General features: G+C 37.7%; 2 protein-coding genes across 3 annotated transcripts in view; both read right to left on the bottom strand.

Annotated features, from left to right (window-relative positions):
• Positions 1-116: 116 nt before the first annotated feature.
• Positions 117-16703, bottom strand: part of spg21 (SPG21 abhydrolase domain containing, maspardin) — a 28401-nt gene continuing 11814 nt past the window's right edge. Inside the window, exons 3-9 of the mRNA XM_065953201.1 lie at positions 5775-5936; positions 4518-4598; positions 3646-3791; positions 3453-3561; positions 2268-2375; positions 2044-2184; positions 117-818 (exon numbers count right to left, since the gene is read on the bottom strand). Of these exons, the coding sequence (XP_065809273.1) occupies positions 711-818; positions 2044-2184; positions 2268-2375; positions 3453-3561; positions 3646-3791; positions 4518-4598; positions 5775-5936 (855 nt within the window). The 3' untranslated portion in view covers positions 117-710. The remainder of the gene's footprint in view (positions 819-2043; positions 2185-2267; positions 2376-3452; positions 3562-3645; positions 3792-4517; positions 4599-5774; positions 5937-16703) is intronic.
• Positions 10256-16603, bottom strand: LOC136178607 (uncharacterized). 2 transcript variants are annotated; one of them, XM_065953192.1, is made up of 8 exons: positions 14585-16603; positions 14420-14491; positions 13337-13393; positions 13119-13184; positions 12936-13007; positions 12766-12837; positions 12133-12201; positions 10256-10854 (listed from the first exon to the last, which is right to left on the bottom strand). In XM_065953192.1, the coding sequence occupies exons 1-8, from the start codon at positions 16137-16139 to the stop codon at positions 10646-10648; spliced, it is 2172 nt and encodes a 723-aa protein (XP_065809264.1). In that variant the 5' UTR covers positions 16140-16603; the 3' UTR covers positions 10256-10645. The 2 variants fall into 2 exon arrangements, with proteins under 2 accessions (XP_065809264.1, XP_065809265.1); XM_065953193.1 differs by lacking the exon at positions 12766-12837.

Raw genomic sequence — 16703 nt, 5'->3', positions numbered from 1 at the left:
ATAGAAGAAACCTTTAGCTTCTATTCCTGAAATTAAGATATCAGTGAGAACATGCACATAATCACAGCCACTTTTTTCTGTCCGTGTGTCACAAGTCAATGAAGAGGAACGATCTGTTACAGAAGGCACATCACATATTTTCATTTATTCAGAAACAGGAAGTAGAGAAGAGTTACAGCTGCAGGTGGGATGATGGGTGAAACCTCAGCTGCTCTGTACGAACAGAGAGTTTCTAAAAATAGACTAAAGACTAAACATCCAGAGAAGTTTTAACCTGTGTTTGAATTCCAGTTTGTTAAAACACACAACAACATAGGGTCTTCCTGCAATCGGACACGGAAACAACATCATGTGATTTAAAAAAAAAAACAAGGTGAAAAACATATACACTTAATTTAATCAGAAGGTCAGAAACTCAAGAGATGTGTGTGTGAAAGGGAAGCAGCTCTCTGCAGATTCACCTCTTCATACAACACTAACATAAACAGTTCAGGCAGGAAATGAGTGCAACAGTGATCAGATTCATTCACATAAGGCAAAGTGTCACAGGTTGGTAAAGCAGAGCAGATCCTTAGAAAATATTGCTTCATCTGTCAAATAAAAATACTCTGCTGATTGGTTCCACAGGAGGACTTCCTGTTTGAAATGATGCTTTCAGGAGAATACAGACTGGAGAAATGTTCACAGGAGACTCAGTAGGTAAACGCTGCTCATTGTTCATCACTCAGGTGAGTGGCCTGAACCTCCAGCTCCTCAGCAGTCACCATGTCCGGACTGATGGCGGCGTATCTGGTCCCGTGGAATTGACGCAGGTGGATCTGTAGCATAACAACAAAAAGCCTACTTAAATCATCAAATCAATAAAAAAATCTATTTAAATTACATCAGACACAGCCAGTATGTAGACTATAGTACCTGTATGTAGACTGTGGTACCTGTATGTAGACCTGTATGTAGACTGTAGTACCTGTATGTAGACTGTAGTACCTGTATGTAGACCTGTATGTAGACTGTAGTACCTGTATGTAGACCTGTATGTAGACTGTAGTACCTGTATGTAGACTGTAGTACCTGTATGTAGACCTGTATGTAGACTATAGTACCTGTATGTAGACTGTAGTACCTGTATGTAGACCTGTATGTAGACTGTAGTACCTGTATGTAGACTGTAGTACCTGTATGTAGACTGTAGTACCTGTATGTAGACCGTAGTACCTGTATGTAGATTGTAGTACCTGTATGTAGACTGTAGTACCTGTATGTAGACTGTAGTACCTGTATGTAGATTGTAGTACCTGTATGTAGACTGTAGTACCTGTATGTAGACTATAGTACCTTTAAACAGATTGTACTACCTGTATGTAGACTGTAGTACCTTTAAACAGATTGTAGTACCTGTATGTAGACTGTAGTACCTGTATGTAGACTGTAGTACCTTTAAACAGATTGTAGTACCTGTATGTAGACTGTAGTACCTGTATGTAGACTGTAGTACCTTTAAACAGATTGTAGTACCTGTATGTAGACCTGTATGTAGACTGTAGTACCTGTATGTAGACTGTAGTACCTTTAAACAGATTGTAGTACCTGTATGTAGACTGTAGTACCTTTAAACAGATTGTAGTACCTGTATGTAGACTGTAGTACCTTTAAACAGATTGTAGTACCTGTATGTAGACCTGTATGTAGACTGTAGTACCTGTATGTAGACTGTAGTACCTTTAAACAGATTGTAGTACCTGTATGTAGACTGTAGTACCTTTAAACAGATTGTAGTACCTGTATGTAGACTGTAGTACCTTTAAACAGATTGTAGTACCTGTATGTAGACCTGTATGTAGACTGTAGTACCTGTATGTAGACTGTAGTACCTTTAAACAGATTGTAGTACCTGTATGTAGACCTGTATGTAGACTGTAGTACCTGTATGTAGACTGTAGTACCTTTAAACAGATTGTAGTACCTGTATGTAGACTGTAGTACCTTTAAACAGATTGTAGTACCTGTATGTAGACTGTAGTACCTTTAAACAGATTGTAGTACCTGTATGTAGAGGTTGACCTCAGCACTCCTGCACAGGTAGGGGAAGTTTCCTCCTGTCTTCAGGTGGGCTCGTCTGGCGTTCGGATACAGTTTGTACATCTCTTCTTTAGCCTCCAGTGACAGCGCACTCTGATCAAACACCTGCACATGGCTGTCTGTTAGGTGACTGTTGTACAAATATACATGTGCTTATTCAACAATAAAGGTCTCCTTAACACACTTACATCTATAATGGTCACAGCAACATCTTTGATTTTGTGCGGCTCCACGTAAGAGTTCTGGCAGTTTAGCGTTAGCCGCGATGCTAACTCACTTTGGTTCAGACTCTCCAACTGCAGAAGACAAGACACAATGAGGAAGGGTTAATATTTAAACATAGGAAGACATGAAGAGGGTTTGACCACAGCCGGACGATGGCAGGTCAACAGAGTGTAGCTGGTTTACAGAGGAGGCTGAATAGACACTCCTATACAGACAATCATTTCAAGAATCATCTTATATTCAGAGGAACAGATGTTTTCCAGCAAGAGGACCCTTGAACGTCTCACAACAAAAACATACAGATCACAATCGATCCATCATCTGTTCGGACCATCCCCCCACGATTCAGGCCGTATGTGATCCGCAGTTCTGTGGAAAATGATTATCGTGGTGTAGAATAAATGTTCTGCTGCTAAATCCCTTTGCAGTCCAAGTGAAAAGAAGGCAGCATTTACAGGTAAGTAGAGTGTGAAGGCACCATGGAGATACACTGTACACATAGGAAGACATTAAAGTCTTCTAAAATATGTTTACACACGTTTTTCACAGACACACAGAAACAGTTCATAAAACACTTTTTCATTCTGTTTGGATACTTTCACATGATGCTTCCACTTTTCTCACTCTTGCCGTGTCAGAATTTTTCAGCATATTTCAACTGGTGGTCCTATGTAACAACAGTCAAAAACTTAATGTTATCCTGTAGCCCACTGAAGCCTGTAGCTGTACAATTAGACACAAACTCTATTACAGAGCATTGTGTCCCTAAATGCCTGCTGTCTGTATGTGTGTGTAACACACACTGCAGGAGCAGCCTGCACAGACACAAACACATCTGGGAAATGAACAATGTGTATTCATTACTTATTCAAGCTTGTAAAAGCCCATACAAGAAAAAAGAAATGCTTTTAGAGATGACAACAAACTTTTAATTCACAAAATAATTGATGTTGTGTTTGTAAAGTTGATGTCCCTGATGAGGATATATTTGCTACAGACTGTTGTAGGATATTGTAAAACAGTTAAGCAGCAGAGATCAGGTTAATCTAACTGCTTCTATTATTAGTATCTGTGACCAAAATCTGGGTTCTGATCCAGACCGTGACATTTAAAAACACACTAGTTTTTAAACACACACGCCCACTCACCCTGTCCACCATGAAGTCGATCGCATCGGCCATCTTGGAGTCCACAGGTCCTTTAGCAAAGTTCCCCAGAACTATCTTCTTCAACATGAAGGCAGGCATCAACCAGAAACTGAAAACAGAGACAAACACTAATGATTAAACACACCAACACTGAGGTTTATTTATTTATCTGTGTTATAATACTCAAACTCACCTGTTAGCCGTCCAAGTCTGGTTAAAGATGGAGGTGTCGCTGAACGAGTTACACAGGATCAGAGAATGAACTCTGGGAGATTTGTGCGTGCACTCTGCAAACTTCTGAGCCAAGAATCCTCCCAGAGATGCCCCGAACAGATGCACCTGAGGGTCAGACACACAGGCTCTTTTCAAAACCGCCTACTACAAACTACTGAATGTACTGCATACTGAACAGTAGTATTTGACTGCAGGTCAGTGGTTATATTGACGTATGCAGCCCAAGCGAAACTGGTTTCAGCCCAGCTGGCATCAAATGTTGCTACAGTGTAGCATCCACTTACAGTCTGAAAAAAGCTGACAAACGATTCATTTGGATTTTCATGTTTTTTTGGAATCTGTCAGTTTGATCTCCAACTGTGGCGCTTTGCATTGTGGGAAACACTGGTCTGGTGCATACTATAGATTTTCCCCTAATCAGTAGACGGTCGGTCGGGATGAGCTGATCGGCTTCAAATTTGCTTCACATCCCCGATCAGTTAAAAAAAATGCCAAAATCGGCGCAGATCCTGTACTTGAGATCAGGATCGGGACATCTCTAGACACTAGAGAGCTAATTAACCGCCTGTGAGATTCTCCAGAGCTGATAAAAGAAACCAACTCTTGTGCCCACTAGAGGCACTTTCCGAAAGTGGGTCAATCCCCCATGGAGCTCCGTGTTAAAAAGTGAATTTTAACATCAGAAATAAACATGTTTACAGTCTGTTTAAAAAAGAGAAAAAAACATTTTGGTCTCTATAGCTCATTTCACTTTTAAGACAGACAGACAGACAGACAGACAGACACACAGACACTGAAGACAACATCACTCACTCCTAAAAAGAGACTAACCTTGTCTAGCTGAAGGTGATCCAGAAGCTTCCTGAAGCCGTCACAAAACTCCATCAAGTCCCAGTAGACTGGATACTGCAGCTGGAGAGAGCAGACACACCGTTACAGCCTCACTTTATTCTCGCTGACTTTTCTCTTTACGATTAATCATTGCTGATTTATCATCAATGAAATATCACACCTGATTTATTATTACTTTTTCATTATGTAGGGTTATTATTATCCATGAATTACTTTGCCTGATTGTTTATCTCGGACCTATTATTCATAAATAATCACAGAATCATTATTACTGAACTATGATTATTGACGTACTATGCCTGAGTCTGACTTACAATCACTTTGCACTAATTATTAACACAGAATAATTCTATAATTGATATCAGCTCTGATTTAAATTATACCAAAATTATAACTGATTGATTATCACTCCTTTATTGCTTTACATTCATAATTACTGATTTATTAACTTTGAGTTATCTCTGAATTACTATCTCTAAAATATTATCACTGCTTCATTATCAATGATTTATTACTGATAATATATAACCACAGGTAACCTCATTTATGACCTGATTTATTATACTGAACATTTATCTCTGACTAATTATCACTGATTGACACACAGGACCGAAGCAACGTCAAAGATGATACATGCCTGAATACAGAACAATATAAACATGAACAAACTACTTTACTTTTATGTTCCTGCATAAAGTGTGTGCGCTCCTGCAGTGTGTGTGTGTGTTCATGCAGAGTGTGTGTGTGTGTTCATGCAGAGTGTATTCTATCCCTGCTTATTACACGACTGTGTAAAATACTTGATTGAGATTCCCAAATGACACATAGCAAACGACTGCTTATTCCACCATAGCTTGCTGTTGTTAAGCAGAACAAACAGTTACTATGAAAAGGAAAGGGTTGCTAGTGATGCGGCTCTAACCGCAGAATACGGCTGACAAACTGTCATCATATCCATCTGCAGAAAGAAGTCTGGTTAATTTGACATTTGTCTGTTTACTGTGTGAAAAAGAGAAAAAAACGTATAGGCTATGACAGAGAAATCTATAAAACGTAGGATGGCACAACCCCTTCAAGGTGAGGTAAAGCCCCCTGATCACCCTGTCTGGGTTTCAATCCACTATAACAACCTGTTCATTATACATTATCCCTTACGTAGCGTGTGCTCCTTCAGGGCGTGCATGTGTGTTCATGCAGTGCGTTTGTGTTCATGCAGTGCGTTTGTGCGTGTCTCACCGAGATGACCCTGTAGCCCCATCCTGTCAGAGCTAACACCTGCTGGAAGAACACCTCTGCCGTCCCACTGACCGGGGGGAGGAGGATGATGGGACACCTGATGCTCTTTGGACCGGCGTCATACAGAGACCACACCTTACTGTCATCATCATCCACGATGATCTAACACACACACACACACACACACACACACACACACACACACACACACACACACACACACACACACACACACACACACACACACACACACACACACACACACACACACACACACACACACACACACACACACACACACACACACACACACACACACACACACACACACACACACACACACACACACACACACACACACACACACACACACACACACACACACACACACACACACACACACACACACACACACACACACACACACACACACACACACACACACACACACATTCTCGTATTTGTTACCTTCTTAAGACCTCCTATATTTGCTATCCTTTTGAGGGCCCTACTTTCTAGATATCATAGAAACATATGAAATACATCCATGAACTTGAAAAAACAACTATTTTAATTATTTCACTTCAGAGTTAATAATTTAATTGAGGGGGAGGAATTACTGATTTTTAAAGTCCAATAGATTTTTACATCATTTGTTAGGTCCATTTTCAAATTCCCATATATTCACTAGTCATTTTAGGGCCACCAGTAGCCTTCAAAAGATTCTCATTAGCATTTCTTTATTAGATTTCATGAGTTGAATTAACTATATAGTGAACCTGAAAAACACCAAATTTATCACTCCTGTGGTACAACTACAAAAAAACTCAGTGTACCCGTCAAAATAAGTGAGGGGTCAGTTTGTTTACTATAAATGGTCAAAACATCTGTTTTATCCCATACTCCAGATTTTTTTTGTGACGAATGAAATGAGAATAAAAAAAGAATAACATATAAAAAAGGTTTTCTTTAGTAGTATTTGCTTTGTGTTCACCCTTACCTTTGAGTCCTGCCTCCCTGTCTGTCACTGTGTCTGTCACTGTGTCTGTGCTTTGAGCCTGCTCCCTTTCTCGCTGTCATGGCCACATCATGGTTCCATAAGAAAATCACCTTCTCCAGTCTGTCTACCCCAGCCCAACAACTCACATAAAATACTGTCATCTGCTGTGGTATACTCGCATGGTTATGCCAAATAAAGCTGTAATCTTATGAGATCTTGCAGTTTTGTGCTTTATTCTAGTCCTTACATTCACACCTGGCTATTGTCTCTGCACCTCTCCAGTCCGCCCAACTAACACCCATCGTTCACCAATCCTTGGACTATGTAAGCCATTATCCTCTCCCCTTCAAAAATGCATCTCCTCGATATGATTACCTGTAGTAACAACACCACAACAGTATGGAAATCCAGACAATAATGCCCAACTGTCAAGTGGAAATATTTAACTTTAATGCAAAGCCCACAGCACAAGCACAAGTTCAGCTAAAAAAAAATGTATTCAGAGTAACAATTGTAGGCAGAATTTAAAATTATTTGTTCACAGAAACATTTGCTGTAAAAGCTTCTTAAGAGCTTAACAGATTCAACAGAATTTTACAAAGTTATTGGTACAAGTGCTGCCATCTTTGACAGCATATATTCCTCTATACAATGATATTATTGATACTATTCTGGCAAGCACTGGCTAATGCTATTCTTTACAAAAAGTTCATGGCATCTTTAGTATTATATTTACTATTGTAAGAATTCACAGAAAATTCCTGTGCGGGGTTTACAACAGTAGTATGGAAAAAATTTGCAAGAGTACATGCTGTGAATGCTCAAAGTATTTACACAAATATCAATCAAAAATTGTAGATAAAATAGTGTAAATGCTTACAGCATCTACCATGAAAAAATTAAATATTGTGTAAATGCTTACAGCATCTACCATGAAAATATTGAATATCATGTGAATGCTTACAGCATCTACCATGAAAACATTGAATATTGTGTAAATGCTTACAGCATCTACCATGAAAATATTGAATATCATGTGAATGCTTACAGCATCTACCATGAAAACATTGAATATTGTGTAAATGCTTACAGCATCTACCATGAAAATATTAGATATTGTGTAAATGCTTACAGCATCTACCATGAAAAAATTGAATATCTTTGAATGCTTACAGCATCTACCATGAAATCATTAAATATTGTTTGAATGCTTACAGCATCTACCATGAAAATATTAAATATTGTGTAAATGCTTACAGCATCTACCATGAAAATATTGAATATCTTTGAATGCTTACAGCATCTACCATGAAAACATTGAATATTGTGTAAAGGCTTACAGCATCTACCATGAAAATATTAAATATCATGTGAATGCTTACAGCATCTACCATGAAAATATTAGATATTGTGTAAATGCTTACAGCATCTACCATGAAAACATTGAATATCTTTGAATGCTTACAGCATCTACCATGAAAATATTAAATATTGTTTCAATGCTTACAGCATCTACCATGAAAACATTGAATATTGTGTAAATGCTTACAGCATCTACCATGAAAATATTAGATATTGTGTAAATGCTTACAGCATCTACCATGAAAAAATTGAATATCTTTGAATGCTTACAGCATCTACCATGAAATCATTAAATATTGTTTGAATGCTTACAGCATCTACCATGAAAATATTAAATATTGTGTAAATGCTTACAGCATCTACCATGAAAATATTGAATATCTTTGAATGCTTACAGCATCTACCATGAAAACATTGAATATTGTGTAAAGGCTTACAGCATCTACCATGAAAATATTAAATATCATGTGAATGCTTACAGCATCTACCATGAAAATATTAGATATTGTGTAAATGCTTACAGCATCTACCATGAAAACATTGAATATCTTTGAATGCTTACAGCATCTACCATGAAAATATTAAATATTGTTTCAATGCTTACAGCATCTACCATGAAAACATTGAATATTGTGTAAATGCTTACAGCATCTACCATGAAAATATTAGATATTGTGTAAATGCTTACAGCATCTACCATGAAAAAATTGAATATCTTTGAATGCTTACAGCATCTACCATGAAAACATTAAATATTGTTTGAATGCTTACAGCATCTACCATGAAAATATTAAATATTGTGTAAATGCTTACAGCATCTACCATGAAAATATTGAATATCTTTGAATGCTTACAGCATCTACCATGAAAACATTGAATATTGTGTAAAGGCTTACAGCATCTACCATGAAAAAATTAGATATTGTGTAAATGCTTACAGCATCTACCATGAAAACATTGAATATCTTTGAATGCTTACAGCATCTACCATGAAAATATTAAATATTGTTTCAATGCTTACAGCATCTACCATGAAAATATTGAATATTGTGTGAATGCTTACAGCATCTACCATGAAAATATTAGATATTGTGTAAATGCTTACAGCATCTACCATGAAAATATTAGATATTGTGTAAAGGCTTACAGCATCTACCATGAAAATATTAAATATCATGTGAATGCTTACAGCATCTACCATGAAAATATTAGATATTGTGTAAAGGCTTACAGCATCTACCATGAAAATATTAAATATCATGTGAATGCTTACAGCATCTACCATGAAAATATTAGATATTGTGTAAATGCTTACAGCATCTACCATGAAAACATTGAATATCTTTGAATGCTTACAGCATCTACCATGAAAATATTAAATATTGTTTCAATGCTTACAGCATCTACCATGAAAATATTGAATATTGTGTGAATGCTTACAGCATCTACCATGAAAATATTGAATATCTTTGAATGCTTACAGCATCTACCATGAAAACATTGAATATTGTGTAAAGGCTTACAGCATCTACCATGAAAATATTAAATATCATGTGAATGCTTACAGCATCTACCATGAAAATATTAGATATTGTGTAAATGCTTACAGCATCTACCATGAAAAAATTGAATATCTTTGAATGCTTACAGCATCTACCATGAAAATATTAAATATTGTTTCAATGCTTACAGCATCTACCATGAAAATATTAAATATTGTTTCAATGCTTACAGCATCTACCATGAAAATATTGAATATTGTGTGAATGCTTACAGCATCTACCATGAAAACATTAAATATTGTTTCAATGCTTACAGCATCTACCATGAAAACATTAAATATTGTGTGAATGCTTACAGCATCTACCATGAAAACATTAAATATTGTGTAAATGCTTACAGCATCTACCATGAAAACATTAAATATTGTTTGAATGCTTACAGCATCTACCATGAAAATATTAAATATTGTGTAAATGCTTACAGCATCTACCATGAAAATATTGAATATTGTGTAAATGCTTACAGCATCTACCATGAAAATATTAAATATGGTTTGAATGCTTACAGCATCTACCATGAAAATATTGAATATTGTGTAAATGCTTACAGCATCTACCATGAAAATATTAAATATTGTGTAAATGCTTACAGCATCTACCATGAAAACATTAAATATGGTTTGAATGCTTACAGCATCTACCATGAAAATATTGAATATCGTTTGAATGCTTACAGCATCTACCATGAAAATATTGAATATCGTGTTAATGCTTACAGCATCTACCATGAATAAATAGCAAAGAGTAACATGCCACAATAGTATCATTTTTTTCAAATTGCTGCCTACAGCATTTAGAGCAAAATCAATAAAAGCATTGCTTAGAAAAATGAGCTGGAGAAGCATACAATAAAAAATACAATTAAATAAAATGTGCTAAAGAACATTAACTGTGAATGCCTACATTATTGACATTAATAACATAATGAACCTAAAAGAAGTCATAAACTAAAGCCTTCCTTCTGAAACTATTCTATTGTGAACATAGAACTTCACTGCCCTCCAGTCTCTCTGGGCCAGCGCTTCGTCTGCGGCTGAAATACACATCTCGCAGTCCTTTTTACCTGGTGTTTTACCCATTCTGATGAATCTCATCAAAGACTTTTCAACTGCCTGTACCTCCTCTTCTGACCACATCCGTTTTGGCTTTCTTTCTCCTAGGAAACAAGATTGTAAAGAATATTTTTAAGAAAACAAGAAAGAAATACCAAACACTCAATTAAATTTTTCTGAAACAACAGGAAATGGAAAGACAGTCTAAATTTCCCCGATTCACTATTGCTACCATTCAACATCCCAGAGGCATTGACTATAGGTAATATCAGTGACACTTGTTTAGCTGCTTCATGTCTTCACTAATTATGATAATTACCGTAAAATCCGGTGTATAAGACGCACTTTTAATATAGTCTTATACACCGGTGTGACCAATATACCAGTATAAAATACTGAAACACACGCCGTCATTACCGCGGATGCCGCTGCCCCTATCACTGCAACCTGAAATTATTAAAACCCCATCCATTGTTTATTGAAAGCTGCACGCTGTGCTGGGAAAGACAGCGACACAGACCAGGCTGGCTGTGTGCCTTTCTCCACATTTTTTCTCCCTCACGAGGTCATAATCTACATTTACAGAAAACAGTGGTATATTATTCTGTAAATAAACCTTGTTGACTGTTCTTTTGATTGAAAGAGTCCAATATTAAAGTGAAAGAGTGACCAGCGGAGTCGGGCAGCTCGACTCACAAGCTAGGAGTCTGTACCTCTGCCAACTTTCCCTGCAGGCTGAGAGCTCAACTACCGAACTGTAGCTAGTAGGAACGCAAACTCCCGAAAGTGAAAACAAACGGAACTAAAAGAACGACACAGCTGCACAGAAACTGCACGTTGTAGACATCACTGAACACAATATAAATCCTCACGCAGGAAAACAGTTTAAAGTTTTTTTCTCTTTAAGAGACCTTCAAAACAGGGTGCGTCTTATATACCGGTGCGATTTATATTCCGGATTTTACGGTACTTTAATCCCCCTGGTAAATAAATGACCAACTCACAAGTACATTGGGCAAGATCAGTTTGTGTGGAATAAATGAACACTGTGGGATTAACAATAACTTCATAATTTATTTGTTATTGTGTACATTTATTCATAATAAGACTAATATATGCCAAAGCATTCAAATTGATAGAAAATTTCAGATATTAAATTTATTCTTCTGCACTGCTGCATAATTAATAGCAAAACCAATTTATATATAGCCATAGCCATTTGTACATAAATTAACTTTTGTTATGGGCTGGGTTTTTTAATAAGGATCTTTTAGAGTAGAACCTTTGGTCTCTAATCACACGGTGCTGAAACAGTGTTTAAAAACTGGAGTTTTTGACAAGATTATATTTTGGGTAAAATCAAAAGACAGTTTATTTCTTACTTTGTGGGCTTTGCTTGTTGTCCAGCTGCTGTGGGGTGCCCTTCTTGTCCTGAGTCACTGAAGCTCCTCCTAAAAATATTCAATAGGCAATGAACATAAACGGGCATCAAATCATGAATTACAGATGGTGGCACAATGTAGCGTAGCAGAAAATATGATCTGGAGTTTAATTTTGAAATTTAAAAGGATGCTCTGTGCATTTCCTTGTCCGACTTCCTGTCCAGGTCAACCTTTTTGGTTCAGCCTTGTGCTCGCAGCTAGGTCTATACAAAAACACTTGGCACGTATTTAGATTATCTGATAACAGCAGGTGAGATAACAGAGCGCTGAGAAGGTGTTCTAACTATGTGAGTTGTTGCATGTAATGTGGTAAAATATATAAATGAATGCTCATTTAGATCTATTAATAATGTGAATGGGCTTAGACAGGCTACATAAACTTAACTGAAAGACTCAAATATATTTTTCGGCTCCGGACGGATTTTTTCTTCTTCTTCACATCGCATGTTCTTGCAATGTGACTATTGCGCATGCGCTCATCACGATGACGATGCTGAAAGGCTATATCATTACCCCAAATAACATACTGTTGTGTAGTCTGCAATAATAATGTCAGAGTCTCTGTGTTATTACCTCTAGAGGCTGTTTTTCGTCCAAACTGCCACTTTGAGGTACTCTGTCTGTCTTTTGTCACCGATAACTCTTCTAGAAAACATTTATAAGCAAAGAAATCAGGCATATGGCCAGACAGCAATGTGCTACAGGTGGGGTCTAAAAACTCCAACTGCATATGCTGCGCTTACCTTCTGAGCTTTTCTCTTCCTCCTGATGATGATTGGAGGTGTCCTTTTTCCCTCTGGCTACTGACGCTCTTCCTAAAAACACAGATCAGATATCTTGATTTGATGAACATTAGTACATACTAATCACATTGGTGCATACAGTAAAAAGGGAAAAATAGGACTAAAGGGTCTTCACTTTTTTACCTCTCAAGGCCCTGTTTTGTTGAAGGTGCTTTGGGGTGCTCCCTCTGTTTTCAGTCACCGACAACTCTTCGGGAAAACATGCAAACAACCAAGATCCACATTCAGATTATGATAATTCTTCTCAACTACACTGTCATGATATATCCAGACTCTAATCAGCCTATGGACCTACTGAGAGTCACTTAAAACAAGCTATTATCTCCCAAGTTCATGCTTACCTTCTGAGCTTTGCTCGTCTTCAAGCTGCTGTTTTGAGGTGCCCTCCTCTTCTCCAACTGAAAAAACAACAAAAAAGGAAATGTACATTTTCATGGGGAAAAAGGCTTCCTATATGTCATCAATGTGTATAGATATTCAGAAATGCTGTGCATAAATGTGGGATGTTAACTGTTCTGCCCTTGATGTGTTTTATGTTAAAGGACAAAGTTTCCTCGTCGTTTGAATAAATGGTTATTGTTCCTTTATTTTGAAATCTGTTAAGACACAGGAAGCAGGAAAAGGGAAGTAGAAAGTGTGTAAACAGAGAAGGAGCAAGGTGGTGTCTGTAAGGGCTTCCATGTTGAATCCAAAGTCCTCCTTGGTGTGAATCCTTCAGAAAGTAATGGCTGAAAGTCTAACTTGTTGTTTACATGTTTGATCGTCTATATTGATACATTTTATGTACATTTATTGTAAGTTTATAGAAATTTAATGTAAATTTACACTCTACTACTGTCTCAGAGTCAACTACTAGATGCAGCTTGTATTTTCTTTTCTAGTTTCACTCCGATTCATTGTCATCTTGTCTACTTTGAAGAAGTCATTAAAGGAGCAAGCATGCTCACGTCCTGGCTCTTGAAAAGGAGTTTGGCTGACTGTTCATTTACGTTAACACTTGTGAAGTACAACACATAGAAAGAACAGTACATTAACATTAATAACTATTAAAGGCAGAATATGCCTTTAATCAAAAAAAATATTTTTTTTTTGATCCAGCTGATGCCTTGAGCACCAGCATGAAACCAAAACAACTCACGCTGCATTTTTGTGTTAGCATGCTAATGCTAGCGATCTTTATTATGCTGGTATCTTCACACTGCATGTAAATTTACCTGAAATGAGCGTGATCTAGAAACACAGTTAAGCAGTGAGTACAGTATGTTATTCTTCTTTTCTCTAGTCCCTCAATTAAACAACTTTTATACACGAGGGGAGGAGCCGGCCGGCCCGTTCATGTAAACACGCTGTAGATATGGCTCACTGTATTCATGTGTAATTTGTTATGTCATTATTTCACACATGTGAACCATACACAAACATACCTGTTGGATTATCTTTTTGCTCTTCATCTTCAGATGACAACCCAGAGCTTTCTTCAAGAGCTTCTGTTCCATCTTCAAGACAAAAAAAAAGATTAAATCCTTTGATAGTGAAATTGAAAATTAGACATGAAAAATTCAGCTTCTGCAAATCAAATTAACTCTTACCTTGGGGGCTGATAGAGATCTGGTCAAGACTTTTCCCTTTAAAGTCTGCCAGTCTGCCTTGTTCACAGGCCATCAGTACCTTGCTAATCTTTGCCAGATGTAAAGTCCCTTCTGGGAGCCGATAGAACTTTCTATGTACTCTGATATCATGTCCCAGAAAGTCTGCAAGTAGGTCTTGTTCAGTGTCATTAAGGTTTAACACTCTGGACAGAGTGGCCACTTGTTTTCTCAATTTTGTTGAGGAGAAAGCTTCAGGCTTTTGGGCCCCACAACTTCTTGCCAACTCACGGATGCAGTCAGACCCCCTTAGTCTTGTCTCAAATCCTGGCCTGGCGAATAAGTATGGGTTGTCAACCACACCACACAAGTCTCTGGAAGTCACAAGTAGCTCCAGCGATTTGACCATAGCTGGAGTAAGGATGATGGGCACCTTTCTGCCTCGCTTCCCTCTTATTTCCACTCGTTCAAAGTGGTGGCACAGCATTTTTTCCAACTCTGAAAGTGCTTCTGCAACATCCTCATTAAGTGGAGAGCTGTCCCTGGCAACATATGTTTCCAAATACATATTAGAGACTTCTCCCTCTCTTCTTCTGTTAAAAAGAATAATCTGTGCTAATGTTACTTTAGCAAGATTACTCCAATTCTTTGGTGTTTTCTTTTTAGACAGCTGCTCATAGTCCTCTTTCTGTTTGTTAGTCATATAAATGTGCATCTTTTTCACATCATCTGCTAACGGGATCAGCTTCGGTTTGTTCCATTTGTTTTCTTCCAGTGTACGGTACGCAGCAGAAGAGATCAGCTCGTTCCAGCTAAGAGTGTACATGCGTCTGAACTCCTGGACGTGCATCTTCTTTTCATTACTCTGGGAAACGAGAGCCTCAGCCTCGATTATGTCGGCCACTCTTTGTATGCTCTGACCCAGCTTTGTGGCTAAAGTTGGTTTCTCAAACTTGTTAATATTTTCATCATATCCTGTTACTTCTTTGACGGCACGAATGAAATGATGGAAGTTTTTAGGGTTGATATAATCTGCTATTTTCCTCAGCGGGGTCACCTTCCTTCCTACAACTAGCAGTCTCCCAAGGCCTCTCAATGTCTGACGGATGTTGTCATGTTGAGAAGCAGATTCGCGCTGTCTGTTGTACATTTTTTCTCCAACTTTCATGATATAAATGTCCTCTTTTATTGCCTGCACAATCTCACCTTGCGTCATTCTATTAACAAGAGCCCATACCTTCTTGTTGACTTCTTTCGGAACTGGCTGAGCACCAGCACAGAGGCTCTGGATTCTTGTTTTTCCCGGCAACGTTTTGCGAATCTTTTTAGCTAGTACGCACCGTTTTGCATGCTTCCAAAGTGCCTTTCGCTTAAATAGTCCAAAGCAAGCAAAACAGTGTTGATATTCTGTTGGGCTGGCCTGTTGGTCAATTTGTTGTCTGCAAGGTACCAGTGTCCCTTCTCCATTTTTTAGTACCTCAATGTTGTGAGCCCTATTTCCTTGCTTACGAAGGAGATTTAGAAGATCCCTCCGTTTTTTAGACCTTTTTGGATACATGACTACAGCAGCAACCTCTACCTCCTTTTGGTGAGAGCGTTCCAGATGACGTGAAATTTTTGTTTGAGATTTCTGGCAGAAAAGACAATAGTTTCTCTTCTGGTGATATTTTTTTAACCCGTCTACTGTAGCAACATGTCCAACAACAAGAGAATTGTCATTTGTTGAAGACTGATCATGTTCAGTATTTTGTTTTATGCCGTAAGTGTGTCTGATTTTTTTCCCTTTTGGAGATGAGGATTCAGAATCTGTATCCTCTTTTTTTTTCTGTAAGTCAAGTCCGTCATCAATGGAACTGTTTTGTCTGGAATTTGCCTCCCAACCATTCTTTTCCTGGACTTTTGTACGTTTTTTCTGTCGTCCTTTGGGTGGGTTTAAGGGTAAGCTATCCAAACTGTCATCACCTGAAGATTCTGGGACATATTCCTCTTCACTGATGTTGCTGGAAGAATGATAGCTTTCAAGCATTTCTTTGGTCAACTACAAAAGAAACAGGCATATATGCAGCAACATTAAAAAAATATATTTCTAAAATGAAATTGCAAAATGTAGGCAACTGGAATA

This window comes from Labrus bergylta, chromosome 3 (genome assembly GCF_963930695.1).
Source record: "Labrus bergylta chromosome 3, fLabBer1.1, whole genome shotgun sequence".
Classification (NCBI taxonomy): Eukaryota; Metazoa; Chordata; class Actinopteri; order Labriformes; family Labridae; genus Labrus; species Labrus bergylta.
This window is presented reverse-complemented; position numbering and strand designations above follow the sequence as displayed.

What these genes read in the sequence shown, in the direction of transcription:
- LOC136178607 (XM_065953192.1), bottom strand. Translation starts at nt 16,139, where the DNA reads ATGTATCCAAAAAGGTCTAAAAAACGGAGGGATCTTCTAAATCTCCTT. An exon ending in GATCTCTATCAGCCCCCAAG is followed by an intron (nt 14,492 to 14,584) that starts GTAAGAGTTAAT and finishes TTTGTCTTGAAG; the next exon opens with ATGGAACAGAAGCTCTTGAA. An exon ending in AGACGAGCAAAGCTCAGAAG is followed by an intron (nt 13,185 to 13,336) that starts GTAAGCATGAAC and finishes GTTTTCCCGAAG; the next exon opens with AGTTGTCGGTGACTGAAAAC.